At 44.9% G+C, this 17546-nt stretch overlaps 1 protein-coding gene across 1 annotated transcript in view; it reads left to right on the top strand.

Annotated features, from left to right (window-relative positions):
- The window catches only part of sdccag8 (SHH signaling and ciliogenesis regulator sdccag8), a 55184-nt gene that overhangs the window by 14024 nt on the left and 23614 nt on the right, over positions 1 to 17546 (top strand). The window contains exons 12-13 of the mRNA XM_014179967.2: positions 1030 to 1146; positions 1523 to 1665. Coding sequence (XP_014035442.1) covers positions 1030 to 1146; positions 1523 to 1665 — 260 coding nt within the window. The remainder of the gene's footprint in view (positions 1 to 1029; positions 1147 to 1522; positions 1666 to 17546) is intronic.

The raw sequence follows: 17546 nt of genomic DNA, 5'->3' as shown, positions 1-17546 counted from the left end.
TGGGCTCTCAATACATTTGCATTGATGTCAGACTGATTAGAGTGCTGAGTACCAGGCAGTTAGCAAGTTTGGTAGGCTACTAATGATCATCAGCAGCATCAGAGCTTGGAGAAGGCTAATTACCGTGACTAAACAGTCATGTGGAATATGACTGCCTTTGACTCGTGACCGCCGGTGTGGCGGTAATGCGTCACCACAACAGCCCTATTTCTACCTCGTGAATTTATGTACATTTTCCCAAACACGAATGGGATTGAGTCCTTGGATTGTCAGATTTTTTTCTTCCATACCTTGGACCTGAAGTAGTGAATATATATTTTAGATCATGGCTTCAATACACCTCCATGCACAAGGATAGTCTGCTGTCCATTGTTTAAGTGAACACAGTTGTGCAGCCCAATAATACATCTTCATATGAGGTACTCTAGCTTTATGGTGTAAGTATAGAACAGTCAATTTGACTCCGTGGGTGGCTTTTGGCACTTTCTTTGGATTCCTCAGCTCGTACTCATTGTTATAGAAAGTTTGGTCCAAAATGGATAATTGGTACTATATTTATTTCATATTATATGAATATTATAAATTATAATGGCCAAATTGGGTGCAATCAATTAGCTTAATTTCTCAGAGATCAAATGATATTTCAACAAAATATTGTTACAGGAATGCTATTATTATCTGTTTCTAACTACCGAAACGATTTCAGAACAAACTGAGATGGTGGGTGTCATGGCTTGCCGTTGAGTGCATTTAGGGGTATGTCATTACAACCAATGCAATCATTAGCTACTGATTCTGAATGAAGACTGTGCATTGAGCTTTATTTAGATCAACTTCATCTTCTTAATTCTGTTTATTATTACTGCTCAACAACATTTAGTACTATATGTCAAATTCCTGTATATGCAAATGTATTTGGTGAGTAAGGTGATTCTGATTCTAGTGAAAGGGCTTTAGTAGAACACAACTAGGAGCAGACGCAATGTCGATTTCTACTGTGACCCCCTGTCCTGTCTCCTGGGTGTCCAGGTGTGTGGGGAGCTGCGCTACCAGCTCAGCCAGGCTCAGCTGAAGAGAGAGGAGGCAGAGAGGGAGCTCCGAGACTGCAGCTCCAAGACAACACGGCAGCTAGAGATGACTGAACAGGTGAGGAGGCCGGGCATGGCAGGGATAGTGAAAAAAGCCACAATCTTTTTATTGACTGTGTGCTGGTGTCACTTTTATGCAGGAACGTTTTCGAAAATGTACTTTTCTCAGGTATTTGTGTAAAAGAATTGGCAGCCCCTCTCAAGCAACTCTGAGTCTCAGTATGTCAGTTATTTTTTGGGATTGATTTATTATTCATCCTTATTTGTCATGTTGAAAACATGGGAATACTATTCCTTTTTTCAAGTTGGAGAATGTAGCATATTTGAGGTTGCATGGTGTTGCCACTATTATTTACAGGCAAATATTATAGCGGAAAAGGGCACGGGGGATGTATTACATATAACTCCCTCCGTCTCTCTCTCGCTGGGGGCAGGAAGTGGAGAAGCTGGGTGTGGAGCTGAGCGTCTGCCGGCAGCGTTTGGACCAGGCCCAGAGGGACGCGGGCCGACTGCAGGCGGAGGCTCTGAGCCTGACGGAGCGGCTGGGCCGAGCTGAGCACCAACTGCACCTCACCAGGTAACCCCTAATCCTATTATACATGCCACAACACCACCGTGCCCGCGCCACCCTGCCCTGTTCTGTTCCGCTGCCGCCCGCCACTGCGCCAGTGCTCAGCCCCTCAGCGCCCAGCCCGGGCACCAGTCTGCGCCAGCTCCACAGTCAGGAAGCACCGTACCTTATATTAAACTCACCCAGACCGGCTGCTGTCTCCTCTCATACAGACCTCCGTTTCTCCTTATATGCCAGGGGACAGGGGCTTGGGGTAGGGACCGAGACAGGGGACAGGGGCTTGGGGTAGGGACCGAGACAGGGGACAGGGATAGCAGTAGGGACAGAGACAGGGGACAGGGGCTTAGGGTAGGGACCGAGACAGGGGACAGGGATAGCAGTAGGGACTGAGACAGGGGACAGGGATAGCAGTAGGGACTGAGACAGGGGACAGGGATAGCAGTAGGGACAGAGACAGGGGACAGGGGCTTAGGGTAGGGACCGAGACAGGGGACAGGGATAGCAGTAGGGACTGAGACAGGGGACAGGGATAGCAGTAGGGACTGAGACAGGGGACAGGGATAGCAGTAGGGACAGAGACAGGGGACAGGGGCTTAGGGTAGGGACCGAGACAGGGGACAGGGATAGCAGTAGGGACTGAGACAGGGGACAGGGATAGCAGTATGGACAGAGGTAGGGACAGAGATGGGGGACAGGGATAGCAGTATGGACAGAGGTAGGGACTGAGACAGGGGACAGGGATAGCAGTAGGGACAGAGGTAGGGACAGAGATGGGGGACAGGGATAGCAGTATGGACAGAGGTAGGGACCGAGACAGGGTACAGGGATAGCAGTAGGGACCGAGACAGGGGACAGGGATAGCAGTAGGGACAGAGGTAGAGACAGAGATGGGGGACAGGTATAGCAGTATGGACAGAGGTAGGGACAGAGATGGGGGACAGGGATAGCAGTATGGACAGAGGTAGGGACAGAGATGGGGGACAGGGATAGCAGTATGGACAGAGGTAGAGACAGAGATGGGGGACAGGGATAGCATTATGGACCGAGGTAGGGACGGGGACAGGGATAGCAGTATGGACAGAGGTAGGGGGACAGGGATAGCAGTATGGACAGAGATGGGGGACAGGGACAGCAGTATGGTCAGAGGTAGGGACGGGGACAGGGATAGCAGTAGGGACAGAGACAGGGGACAGGGATAGCAGTATGGACAGAGGTAGGGACAGGGACAGCAGTAGGGACAGAGACAGGGGACAGGGACAGCAGTAGGGACAGAGGTAGGGACAGGGACAGCAGTAGGGACAGAGACGGGGGACAGGGATAGCAGTAGGGACAGAGACGGGGGACAGGGATAGCAGTATGGACAGAGGTAGGGACAGGGATGAGGATTCATATGCTGTTTTCTCTTCATTCACAATGTGTAGCAATCTATCGATGATGTTGATCAAAATAAACCTGTTTCAATAGAAACTGATGTTTGTCTTACATTGCCAATGGCACACACACTGTCTAGATGTTTTACCAGCTCATAAAAGGAATCAGACTGTAGCTACAGTATGTTCCTGTTCTTTCTATTTCTGCATTTCAAAAACTATAAGCCAATTTACAAGTTAATATAAAAATGTGTTAAAAATATTTTTGGGGAATATTCTAGCAGCTGCTGTCATCGTGACATCTAGATTTTTAAATGCAACTTGTCTTGGACCACCATAAAGTATTTTTGGAGCATTTGCTCGTCGTTCCAGCTCCACCTACATACAGTATGCTACATTCCATCCTCTTTACTATAGACTAGAAGATTTACAAGGCTTTTCGTTAGCTCAAAATGCTGTGTAGCAGTGGATAGCAGCAGCCGACAGTTTCTGCTTCCTTTGTTTCTCCTCCGTGTGGCACTGGGTCGGCTGGCGGTCAGCGGCAGATTGGCCCTGCTGGCACCTGCCTGTGCCCTGTGCCCGTCCGCCCAGCACACGGCGGGTAGGATCAGCGCCTCTCTCTCCTTCCGATGGCCTGCCAGCCGCTCAGTTCAGCCTCCTCCTCCCGCCACCTCCTCACCCCCGGCCGAGGTGTTAGATCAGAGCCAGGCACAGATGTGCCCCGCTGCCATGCAGAGGAGAGACAGAGTGGTACAGAGTGAACCGTGGTCTCATCCCCTGTCCGACGCTGTGGAGCTCTGATCTGTCTTTAAGTGGGCTTGTCTAATCCAGACAGCTGTGGAGATGGACGTGATGCTCCACCATGTGTGTCTTTCTGACAGTACTGTACGGTGGTGCACTGAGACCTCTGGTGCTTTCCTCTGTCATACAGCAAGCTTCTGTGATCTAGCGAGAAGTACGGTTAAACTGTGCTCCATCTATCAGAGTTTCCTGTTAGCTCCTTCCTTCTGTTGTAAAAGCTGAGATGACCTGAACAAGAAGGATGGTTGGTATTCTCTAGTCTGGCCTTACTGTGGCTCACTAGTCTGCTCAAGGAGAGGCCTAAACACAGAAGGCCTTGATGTACACCAGACACCAGGAGAGAGATCAATTTCCTTTTCAACTGCAACGAAAGACTCCACTCTACTTGCTCAAATAATTCTTATGTGGAAGAACAACATTCAACATTTTTGCTTTTCATTGAACTGGCCCTTTAAGTGAGCCAGTGACCAGTGCAGCCAGCCGTTGGCAGTGGAGGGCTTTTTGTTAGGCAGGGGGTGTTTATGTGAACTACAGGGGGAGGTTGGCGAGAGAGGGCCAGCAACGGAGCACAGATGCAGCAGACATCTGTCCATGGCCACACTCCTCCTTCAGGCCAATCTAACAGGCCTCTCTCTCTTTCTCCCCTCACCCAAACTCTATCACACTACAGACACAAATCCATCTAAATCCCTTTCGGGGGTGGTCTATGTGAGTGTCAGTCAGTGCGGCGCCCCCGCTGTTCACTTTGGGAGGTACGGGGCCTTTGTAGAGGGGGACGCCCTCTCTGTGTCACTTCCAGGGGAAGAGGGGGCTGGAAGGCAGGCATCTGTGTGACCAGGCTTCTGAGACGGGCCTTTGATTCATGCTTTTTTGTGTCTTCATCTCACGGGCCGAATGATCACAGTTCCCCTTGAAATGGGGGGGACATGAAGCACTTTTTGCCTTTTGTTTGTTTTTTGGGAGCTCTCTTCTTTCCACACACACACACCCACACACACACACACACACACACACACACACACACACACACACACAGAGCACCCCCCAGGCCCTGTGGCGGATGGCACTGAAAACGAGCCCCCCGTCAGCTCCAGCATTGGATCATCAGCCAGCTGTGCGTTGGGCAGCCGAGGATATGTCCTAATCCCCCCCCACTCTGTTCAGCTCCTTCTGACGCCTTTGAGCCCGGGCTTTAGTCCCATTGTTTGTTGGTTTGTTTGCTCCTGTCTTTTTGTCATTCCCCTCCCTCTCCCCTTCCCTCCTCTGCTCTACTCAGGGGACCCCATAGGGCGAAACAAAAAAACATGCCTAAAAACTAAACAGCATTCTTTCATTCCCATCACTTGCCAGATATTCAAAACCTCAAAATGTCCACTTTGTGTTTGGTGGCAATGCGCTATACTGAGGCTTGGAAGGGAAATGGGCTTTCATCCACATTTCATCCACATGAAATTCTGCATCCATTTTAATGATGGTGTTTGAGAACTGTCGTTGGCAATGTGGGGCCCAAAGTTTGGATAGATTGATAAGCATGTCCCTGCTCGAAGGAGGAACCTGCAGGCGTAGACATGCACATCAAACTCCCAAATACTAATGATGCCTCTGTCAAAGCAAACCCAGACAAGCCTTCCATCTGTTTGTGGTGAACGGATGGACAGAACATTCTAGATACATCACAATACTCCTAAAGAAGGAATGGTCATCTGACCAGTTCACTTGGTAGATCAGCGTTTGTGTGGATGAATTGATGAGGAAACTACGTGACTGAGTGGTTCCGTGTACCGTGTTCTGTTCCTTTGCTGCCAGTCTGCCACAGACATATTGATAGTATTCACCTATTTCAGATGGCTGACTGTACCTGTGTCCTGTACAAATTAACTCTACAGTAGTGAGAAAAACATACAGACATTTGAACCCATAGGCATTGCAAGGACATTCATTCGCTGGCTCGGTTTGGTTCTGATATTTTCAATGACCTTCTTTTCCATTGAGTTGGATGTGGCAATTGATATGACAGACACCTTCGATACACTATGAACTGTCTGAGAGTCCCCTCTCTCTCCTTCATGTGGCCTTTCACCCCCACAGCAACAGGGACCATTTGGGCTACAGAAACAAAGCTGTGACCACCACTGTGCCTGGGATCAAAAGTTTATCATTTGATCTCAAAATTCCATTAAACACGACACGCTTCTCTGCCCTCCCCTTTCCTCTGTTTTTCACTCTCGCTCTCGCTCCTGTTGGTGCAGAGAGGGGGAAACAGGCCCTGAAAGGGTGGGAATCTGAAAATGAATCAAATAGTGAGCAGATGCAGCTAGATGCCAGAGGGAGATTTATGTGGAGAATCAAACTGCTGCAAACCAAGTCAGTGGGAGGTGGTTGTACAATCAGAGGCAGGATAAAAGAGCCAGTGGCACACAGGCCTCGCTCTTGTCAAAGTAGTAGTAATGAAATCTCGTCCGCTGAGCCTGCTGCCAGCCGAGAGAACCTGTGTTAGCACTTTGGGGTAAGCGCAGGCGCCGGCGCTGCCAGGTAGGAGGGCAGGCACTGAGCGGGAGCTGGGCGGCAGCCATCTTGTTCGGTAGCAGATGGCGGCAAGGCTGGCAGGGGAGGGGCTGCTTAGCAGAACTAATCAGACAGTAACGGATAGGGCAGCTGGGAAGGCTGGCGGCCAGGCGGGAGTGTGCAGGGGAACCGCAGAGTGTCATGATGTTGACAGTGGTGTGCCCATTGGCCTGGGATGAGACCTTGCCGTGTCTTCTCGCCTCACTGTTGGGTGCCCCTCTCTCTGCCACCGTGCCTCGGCCAGCCCGGCCCTCTCACGTGTCAAGGTACAGAGACCAACCTGCTCCAGAGAACGTGTCTCCCCCCCCCTCTCTTTTTATAACCTTTGCGAGGAAGGTACAGAGGGCATCACAGCTATTTGTTGGGATATTGAGTCAGGTTTTAGGATGTGCCTCATGTCAAGTCAACTGTTTATAGGTACTACAGTATAACCACACATAGAAATGGAAGATTAATATTTACCATTTCCTTGTATTATTTGACTTGTTATGTACTAGTCACTGAATGCAGATGGAGTATATTGATAATGGTATTTTTATGGTATTTGGTGACAATGCTTTTTTTTCAGTGTTTTTTTTCTCATCACAAAATAATTGTCTTCTTTCAGAATCGAGCTAGGAAATGCCAATCACGGCCTTATCTTACATTTCAGAGTGTGTTGTATCTATAAAACATATACATTGTAATAAACACACACGTCTTGAAATTGGTGCTGACATAACCATACTTACTTTAATTCTTTAAATGTTTAAAATATATTTTTAGGAAGCATTTCATGGCAGGCAGCCTCCATTCAGGCCCAGACTTTCTTTTGACCAAACACATGCATAGTCTTCTAGTGACAAAGTATCAATGAACAGTACCACTCTTCCTCAGCAGATAGGGCAACAGTCCCTTTCCCGTCTTTCTATCCCTCCATCTCTCCATTCCCCATTCCTCCATCTCTTCATGTTGCCGGGTGGTACATAATAGAACGCTGAGAGTCCTCAGGCAAAATGGAGGCAAATCTGTCGGGTGCAACTGTTCCCGCTCGGGCCAACTCTGTCCAGAGAGAGTGCCCTACTTACTGTTTCTGGAAGATGGGTTACCATCCCTGCTTCCCTCCTCTCACCAAGACACAGGCACACTCTTTCTTCCATTTACTCCCTGGTCAATATCTGTCTTCTATCATGTGGAGCAGGTAGACAGAATCTGGGTTGTTATAGGTACAGCTTTTCGCTACATACTCTATAAATACAGCTAGAATACACTTATTTAGTTCAGTTATTTACATTATTTTGTTGTTAGTGTGCATCTAACGGTTACACTCCCCCACAATCTAAATTCTTCATAGAATGTAATAAATATGCAATATTATGCATCAGATCCTAAAGGTTTGATAAAGAGCAAGCAAGTTATGTGATGCAAGTTTTGCCATTTCAGATCCATTTTCCTCAGTCTTTCAATATATCAAATTGAATTTGTCACATGCGCCGAATACAACAAGAGTAGACGGTACCGTGAAATGCTTACTTACGAACCCTTTCCTAACAATGCAGAGTTAAAGAAAAATTAGCGAAATAAAAAAATGAAATAGTAACACAATAAAATAACGAGGCTATATACAAGGAGTACCGGTACTGAGTCAATGTGCAGGGGTACGAGGTAGTTGAGGTAATATGTACATGTAGGTAGGGGTTAAAGTGACTAAGCTATCAGGATAGATAATAAACAGTAGTAGCAGCAGCGCGCGTGTGTGTGTGGCATCAATATGCGTGTGTGTGCCGGAGTGTCAGTGTAGTATGTGTAAGTGTGTGGGTACAGTCCAGTCAGTGTGCTTAGAGCTGGAGCAAGAGTTTCAGTACCAAAAAATTGGCCAATGCAAATAGTCCAGGTAGCCATTTCATTAAAGGAAAAATCCACCCAAAACCACTCATTCCTTTAATTTACAGTGCCTTGCAAAAGTATTCACCCCCCTTGGCATTTTTCCTATTTTGTTGCATTACAACCTGTAATTTAAATTGATTTTTATTTGGATTTCATGTCATGGACATACACAAAATAGTCCAAATTGGTGAAGTGAAGAAAATTAAAAAAACGGAAAAGTGGCGCGTGCCTATGTATTCCCCCTTTGCTATGAAGTGCAACCAATTACCTTCAGAAGTCACAATTAGTTAAATAAAGTCCACCTGTGTGCAATCTAAGTGTGTGTGTATGTGTGTATATATATATATATATATATATAAAAATATATATATATATATAAAAAAAAAAAAATATTACACACATCTGTTCTGAAAGGCCCCTGAGTCTGCAACACCACTAAGCAAGGGGCACCATGAAGACCAAGGAGCTTTCCAAACAGGTCAGGGACAAAGTTGTGGAGAAGTACAGATCGGGGTTGGGTTATAAAAAATATCCGAAACGTTGAACATCTCACAGAGCACCATTATTAAACATTTTTAAGAATATGGCACCGCAACAAACCTGCCAAGAGAGGGCCGCCCACCAAAACTCACAGACCAGCCAAGGAGGGCATTCATCAGAGAGGCAACAAAGAGACCAAAGATAACCCTGAAAGAGTTGCAAAACTCCACAGTGGAGATTGGAGTATCTGTCCATAGGACCACTTTAAGCCTTACACTCCACAGAGCTGGGCTTTACGGAAGAGTGGCCAGAAAAAGCCATTGCCTGAAGAAAAAATAAGCAAACACCATCCCCACAGTGAAGCATGGTGGTGGCAACAGCATGCTGTGGGTATGTTTTTCATCGGCAGGGACTGGGAAACTGGTCAGAATTGAAGGAATGATGGATGGCGCTAAATACAGGGAAATTCTTTAGAGAAACCTGTTTGTGTTCCAGAGATTTGAGACTGGGGCAGAGGTTCACCTTCCAGCAGGACAATGACCCTAAGCATATTGCCAAAGCAGCACTCGAGTGGTTTAAGGGGAAAATTTACATGTCTTGGAATGGCCTAGTCAAAGCCCAGACCTCAATCCAATTGAGAATCTGTTGTATGACTTAAAGATTGTTGTACACCAGCAGAACCCATCCAACTTGAAGGAGCAGGAGCAGTTTTGCCTTGAAGAATGGGCACAAATCCCAGTGGCTAGATGTGCCAAGCTTATAGAGACATACCCCAAGAGACTTACAGCTGTAATTGCTGCAAAAGGTGGCTCTACAAAGTATTGACTTTGGGTTGGTGAATAGTTATGCATGCTCAAGTTATGTTTTTTTGTCTTATTTCTTGTTTGTTTCACAATAAAAAAGATTTTGCATCTTCAAAGTGGTAGGCATGTTGTGTAAATCAAATGATACAAACCACCCTAAAATCTATTTTAATTCCAGGTTGTAAGGCAACAAAATAGGAAAAATGCCAAGGGGGGTAAATACTTTCACAGGCCACTGTAAATGAAAGTCAAATTAAGTCTTTTTTCTTTTTCTTTTTTTGTTGCTGGGGTCTCAGGACTGATGGGGTTAAAGGACACCGATGATCACCTTCTTGTAAGCGGAGAGATAATTTCTGTATGGACATCTGTGGTCTCATATAAACAAAAAGGTGATGGTGTTGACGACCTCGTGCATAAGCCTGTTCATTTTCCATTTTTATATTAATTGCAACTCATCTAATGAAAATGCATTTGCCCTTTATCATATGTTGTTATTTATTTTCGTTGGGTTTGGAAATAATAGGAATCCACTATGGGTTATGTAAAACTGTAACAATTTTACTCCATCTATACAAACATCCCATTTCATTCATTGAAATGGCACGATAAGATAAACAATTAGCGCAATAGCCACATTATAAGTAAAACATTTAGAGTTAAGAGTAAGCTACTGAGTGAAAGATTGTGGGAGCGAGACCAAAGACAGAAATAATATAGAGTTTCTCCCTCTGCGAAACGAGCTTATAACAACACCTGAATTGTGGCTTACACCCACATCATGACGCACTGCGCCCCCACCCCCCCCCCCTCCCCATTCCAAACTGGAGGGCCTCTGTCAGAGCCCAACCTGTGCCCCCTACCTGTTCCCCCTACGCTAACACAGAGGGACGTTGCCATCCAACCCACCTCAGCGTCACACAAATCAACACCATTCTGTAACATAAAACTCAGCCGCAGCGCTAATGGTCAGGAATCAAAAACCTTCTACAGAAGCCGTGGCCATTGAATGGAGGAAAACAAAGAGTGTGTTTCAACGCGACAGGAGATGGGAGCTGGAGGGTCGCGGGGGCTGTGCCCAACTCATCCCTCTCAGTACCACCTCTTTGTGTGGGCTCCTCTCTTTGTGATCAACTCCTGATGCCATCTGCTCTGTGTGGTACCGGCGCTGGGCCGACGGAGGGGAGCCCGGCAAGGCCAGGACAGAAAGGGAGAGATTGAAAGAGAGAGAGAGGGAGGGAGAGAAAGGTTGTTCCTCTGGATAAAAGCACTGGCCACTGGGCCGCAGGGCTGGGAGAGCCACTGATGCTGCCTGCCACACAGACAGACAGGGCTATGTGAAGTCACAAAGAGGGTACCTCTCGGACTGTCTTTCAAATACACTCACTCTCCGCATTTCATCTTTCAACTCATTCTGTCTCGCGCACATATGTACACACACACACACACACACACACACACACACACACACACACACACACACACACACACACACACACACACACACACACACACAAACCAAAAACAGCTGGTGCACTTATGCATTCCAGCATACTTGAGGCCAATGTGTGACATATAGTATCCCTCTGCAACTAGATCCTAGACTTCCTGATGGGCCGCCTGGGATGGTGAGGATAGGCAACAACACATCCGACACGCTGACTCTCAACACGGGGGCCCCTCAGGGATGTGTACTTAGTCCCCTCCGTTACCCTCTGTTCACCCACGACTAGGTGGCCACGCATGACTCCAACAACATCATTAAGTTTGCAGACGACACAACGGTGGTAGACCTGATCACCAACGACAATAAGACAGCCTATAGCAGGGGTGGGCAATTGGTCCCCCTTTTGAAAGCCCTCGGATCAATCCCCCCCCCCCTTAACTCAATTGGGGTCTTAACTTACTGTTACAATAGTAGAATACACAAGGTGCAATTTCAAAATTAGCCCATGATAGATAGATAGATAGATAGATAGATAGATAGATAGATTTTTTTAGATTGGTAAATTAGTCTAGCGGCCAGCTATCTAAACTTAGTAATCCTGGTCAAATTACCGGTCGAGGGGCCCACATTGATTTTGTTATTCAGTCTCACTCAGATATCATATTAAAAAACTGCAAACATTTCTCTCCACCCTACTGTATGGCAAAATGTGTAGAATTTTCAGAAATTTGCTGTAAAAAAGCTCATTTTCCTCTCTGCCCCATGGCAAATGGAGTAGAATTACACGAAATGAGTTATAAAATTGGAAAATCTTCTCTCCACCCCATGGCAAAATGTGCAGAATTGCAGCAAACTTGCTTTAAAACGGCAACATTTTCTCTACGCCGCATGGCAAAATGTGGAGACGTTCATGAAATTACCACTAAAACACACAAAAAAACGTATCTCCGCTGTCAAGAAGGGGGCCGCTAAAATGTTTTGCTTGCAATGTAAGGGGTGGGGGGTATGGATGTGGGTATGCAAAGGATGCGGCACCTCAGGAGTTCTGATTTTTTTGTGGTCCCCACCTCCATCAAAGTTTCCCATTCCTGGCCTATAGGGAGGAGGTTAGAGACCTGTCAGTGTGGTTCCAGGACAACAACCTCTCCTTCAACGTCAGCAAGACAAAGGAGCTGATCGTGGACTACAGGAAACGGAGGGCCGAGCACGCCCCATTCACATTGACGTGGCTGTAGTGAGCAGGTCGAGAGCTTAAAATCCCCCATGTCCACATCACTAAGGACCTATCATAGTCCAAACACACCAAGGTAGTGAAGAGGGCACTGAAAAGGTTTGGCATGGGCCCTCAGATCCTCAAAAAGTTCTACAGCTGCATCACTGACAGCATCTTAACTGGCTGCATCACCGCTTGGTATGGCAACTGCTTGGCATTCGACCGTAAGGGGCTACAGAGGGTAGTGTGTAGAAATATTAAGGACTAAAACTTCTCCAGCTCCTTCAAGTTGGATGGATTCTGCTGGTGTACAACAATCTTTAAGTCATACAACAGATTCTCAATTGGATTGAGGTCTGGGCTTTGACTAGGCCATTCCTAGTTTACATTTCATGTAAATGTTTCCCCTTAAACCACTTGAGTGTTGCTTTAGCAGTATGCTTAGGGTCATTGTTCTGCAGGAAGGTGAACCTCCATCCCAGTCTCAAATCTCTGGAAGACTGAAAAAGGTTTCCCTCAAGAATTTCCCTGTATTTAGCGCCATCCATCATTCCTTCAATTCTGACCAGTTTCCCAGTCCCTGCCGAAGGGAGAAAAACATACCCACATCATAATGCTACCACCACCATGCTTCACTGTGGGGATGGTGTTCTCGGGGTGATGAGAGGTGTTGGGTTTGTGCCAGACATAGCGTTTTCCTTGATGGCCAAAAAGCTAAATTTTAGTCTCATCTGACCAGAGCACCTTCTTCCATATGTTTGCCTAACACCAAACGACAGATACTCCAATCTCCGCTGTGGAGCTATGCAGCTCCTTCAGGGTTATCTTTGGTCTCTTTGTTGCCTCTCTGATTAATGCCTTCTTTGCCTGGTCCGTCAGTTTTGGTGGGCGGCCCTCTCTTGGCAGGTTTGCTGTGGTGCCGTATTCTTTCAATTTTTTTAATAATGGATTTAATGGTGCTCAGTGGGATGTTCAAAGTTTCGGATATTTTTTTATAACCCAACCCTGATCTGTACTTCTCCACAACTTTGTCCCTGACCTGTTTGGAGAGCTCCTTGGTCTTCATGGTGCCGCTTGCTTGGTGGTGCACCTTGCTTAGTGGTGCACCTTGCTTAGTGGTGTTGCAGACTCTGGGGCCTTTCGGAACAGGTGTGTGTGATTGTTATATATACTTAAAGTCCACCTGTGTGCCATCTATTTAACTAATTGTGACTTCTGAAGGTAATTGGTTGCACTAGATCTTATTTAGGGGCTTCATAGCAAAGGGGGTGAATACATATGCACTCACCACTTTTCCGTTTTTTAAATATATATATATATTTTTTAAGAAGTTATTTTTCACTTCACCAATTTGGACTATTTTGTGCATGTCCATCATGAAATCCAAATAAAATCCATTTCAATTACAGGTTGTAATGCAACAAAATAGGAAAAACGCCAAGGGGGATGAATACTTTTGCAAGGCACAGTATCTATATATCCAGCCCTTATATTTAGCCTCACAATGAAGTGTTTTACCATGTTATTTTCAGGACAACCAGGGCTACAAGTAGAACACAACAATTTTACATAAACAGTTGCATTCATTAGTTTTATTGACAAATGTTGACACAGCAAAAACCTGATTTAAAAATATGAACCCTTGTAAGTACAGACATGTTTAAAAAAAAAAAAAAAAAAGTCAGTGACAACTGTTTGGAGTTTGAGTTTTTCCACATTTTGTTGTTACAAAGTGGGATTAAAATGTTTTTAATTGTCTTTTTTGTCAACGATCTACACTTAATACTCATGTCAACATGGAAGAAAAATGTTAACATTTGTAAAACATTTATGAACGATTAAACACTAACAGATAAGATTAGATAAGTATTCAACCCCCAAATTCAATACATGTTAGAATAATCTTTTGCAGTGATTATAGCTGTGAATCTTTCTGGGTAAGTCTCAGAGCTTTCCACACCTGGATTGTGCAACATTTGCACATTATTCTTTTCAAAATTCTTCAAGGTCTGTCAATGTAAGGGCTGTCTTCAGGAATGGACCAAAATGCAGCAGAGTTAGTATTCATCTTTCAATTTAATTAGAAAGAACACTATAACAAACAAAACAAGGAAACTGACAGCCAACAGTCCTGTCAGGTGCAAACACACTAAACAAGAAACAATTACCCACAAACCCCAGTGACAAACAACTCCTACATATGTGACTCCCAATCAGGAACAACGATTCCCAGCTGTTCCTGATCAGGAGTCACAAGACACACACCAGACTGCCACGTCCTGACCCCCAAACTACTACACCAGCTCCATCTGCTGGTCAGGACGTGACAGTCAAGTTGGTTGTTGGTCATTGCGAGACAACCATTTTCAGGTCTTGCCATAGATCTTCAAGCAGATTTAAGTCAACTGTAACTCGGCCACTCAGGAACATTCACCGGCTTGGTAAGCAACTCCCTTGTAGATTTTAGGTTATTGTCCTGCTGAAAGGTGAATTCATCTCTGAGTGTCTGGTGAAAAGCAGACTGAACCAGATTTTCCTCTAGGATTTTGCCTTTGCTTAGCCACATTCTGTTTATTTTTTTATCCTGAAAAACTCCCTAGTCCTTAACGATTACAAGCGTACCTATAACTTGATGCAGCCTCCACTGCTTGAAAATATGGAGAGTGGTATTCAGTAATGTATTGGATTTGCCCCAAACATAACACTTTGTATTCAAGACAAAAAGTTAACGGCTTTGCCACATGTTTTGCAATATTACTTTAGTGTCTTGGTGCGTGTCTTGGAATATTTTTCCTTTTCATTCTGTCAATAAGGTTAGTATTGTGGAGTAACTACAATGTTGTTGATCCATTCTCAGTTTTCTCCTGTCACACCCATGTAAACTCTGTAACTGTTTTAAAGTCACCATTGGCCTCATGGGGAAATCCCTGAGCAGTTTCCTTTGTCTTCGGCAACTGAGTTAGGAAGAACGCCTGTATCTTTGTAGTGACTGGGTGTATTGATACACCATCTAAAGTGTAATTAATAACTTCACCATGTTCAAAGGGATATCCAATGTCAGCATCTACCAATAGGTGCCCTTCTTTGCAAGGCATTGGAAAACCTCCCTGGTCTTTGTGGTTGAATCTGTGTTTGAAATTCACTGCTCGACTGAAGGGCCTTACAATTATCTGTATGTGTGGGGTATAGAGATGAGGTAGTCATTAAAAAAAATCATGTTAAACACCATTATTGCACACAGAGTGTGTCCATGCAACTTATTATGTTGCATGTCAGCTTAACATTTTTCAGTCATTTGTGTTTTTCTTTGTTCTTTGAAAAACGTACAGTTGAAGTTTACATACACCTCAGCCAAATACATTTAATCTCAGTTTTTCACAATTCCTGACATTTAGTCCTAGTAACAATTCCCTGTCTTAGGTCAGTTAGGATCACCACTTTATTTTAAGAATGTGAGATGTCAGAATAATAGTAGAGTGATTTTATTTCAGCTTTTATTTCTTTCATCACATTACCAGTGGGTCAGAAGTTTACATAGACATACAAACGTTTTGGGTAGCCTTCCCCAAGCTTCCCACAATAAGTTGGGTGAATTTTGGCTCATTCTTCCTGACAGAGCTGGTGTAACTGAGTCAGGTTTGTAGGCCTCCTTGCTCGCACACGCCTTTTCAGTTCTGCCCACAAGTTTTCCGTAGAATTGAGGTCAGGGCTTTGTGATGGCCACTCCAATACCTTGACTTTATTGTCCTTAAGCCATTTTGCCACAACTTTGGAAGTATGCTTGGGGTCATTGTCCATTTGGAAGACCCATTTGCGACCAAGCTTTAACTTCCTGACTGATGTCTTGAGATGTTGCTTCAAAATATCCACATAATTTTCCAACCTCATGATGCCATCTATTTTGTGAAGTGCACCAGTCCCTCCTGCAGCAAAGCACCCCCACAACATGATGCTGCCGTGCTTCACAGTTGGGATGGTGTTCTTCAGCTTGCAAGCCTCCCCCTTTTTCTTCCAAACATAACGATGGTCATTATGGCCAAACAGTTATATTTTTGTGTCATCAGAACAGAGGTCATTTCTCCAAAAAGTACAATCTTTGTCCCAATGTGCAGTTGCAAACCGTAGTCTGGCTTTTTTTTTATATAGTGGTTTTGGAGCAGTGGCTTCTTCCTTGCTGAGCGGCCGTTCAGGTTATGTCAACATAGGACTCGTTTTACTGTGGATATAGATACTATTGTACCTGTTTCCTCCAGCATCTTTACAAGGTTGTTCTGAGATTAATTTGCACTTTTCGCACCAGAGTACGTTAATCTCTAGGAGACAGAACACGTCTCCTTACTGAGCGGTATAACGGCTGCGTGGTCCCATGATGTTTATAGTTGCGTACTATTGTTTGTACAGATGAACGCGGTACCTTCAGTGGAGGTCTACAACTTTTTTTCTGAGGTCTTGGCTGATTTCTTTTGATTTTCCCATGATGTCAAACAAAGAGGGACTGAGTTTGAAGGTAGGCCTTGAAATACATCCACAGGTACACCTCCAATTGACTCAAATGATGTCAATTTGCCTATCAGAAGGTTCTAAAGCCATGACATCATTTTCTGGAATTTTCCGAGCTGTTTAAAGGCACAGTCAACTTAGTGTATGTAAACTTCTGACCCACTGGAATTGTGATACAGTGAATTATAAGTGAAATAATCTGTCTGTAAACAATTGTTGGAAAAATTACTTGTGTCATGCACAAAGTAGATTAGACTTGCCAAAACTATAGTTTGTTAAAAAGAAATGTGTGGAGTGGTTGAAAAACGAGTTTTAATGACTCCAACCTAAGTGTATATAAACTTCCGACTTCAACTGTAATTCCACTTTGACATTATGGGGTATTGTGTGTAGGCCAGTGGCATTTTTTGTGCGCAATTTAATCCATTTTTAATTCAGGCTATAACACAACAAAATGTGGAAGAAGTCAAGGGTTGTGAAGGAACTGTACGTGAGCTTACTATGAGCGTATTATAGACACTATGTTCTGGGATATCCTATGATCTTCTACGTAGAAGAACCCCTTAGCTTCTAATGGCTCTTGTGTAGCTTTTGAGTGTCATAGGGCCCCGGGCCCTTTCAGGATCCGCCCTTGTCTCACAAACACCGCTCTATCTCAGCCCCGTTAATCACACAGACTAATGGTATCTACAGATGCAGAAGAAATAGAATAATCCAATGGTACAACCCGTAAGTCTGGAGCTCAAACATACAATGTTTTAAAGGGGTTGGAAGTCCAAAACGTGCCAGCATTATGATGGGACTCATTGGGTTAAGCTTTTAAGATTTGTTTAACTTTACAACCG

The sequence above is a fragment of the Salmo salar genome, chromosome ssa28 (genome assembly GCF_905237065.1).
Source record: "Salmo salar chromosome ssa28, Ssal_v3.1, whole genome shotgun sequence".
NCBI classification, from domain to species: Eukaryota; Metazoa; Chordata; class Actinopteri; order Salmoniformes; family Salmonidae; genus Salmo; species Salmo salar.
This window is presented reverse-complemented; position numbering and strand designations above follow the sequence as displayed.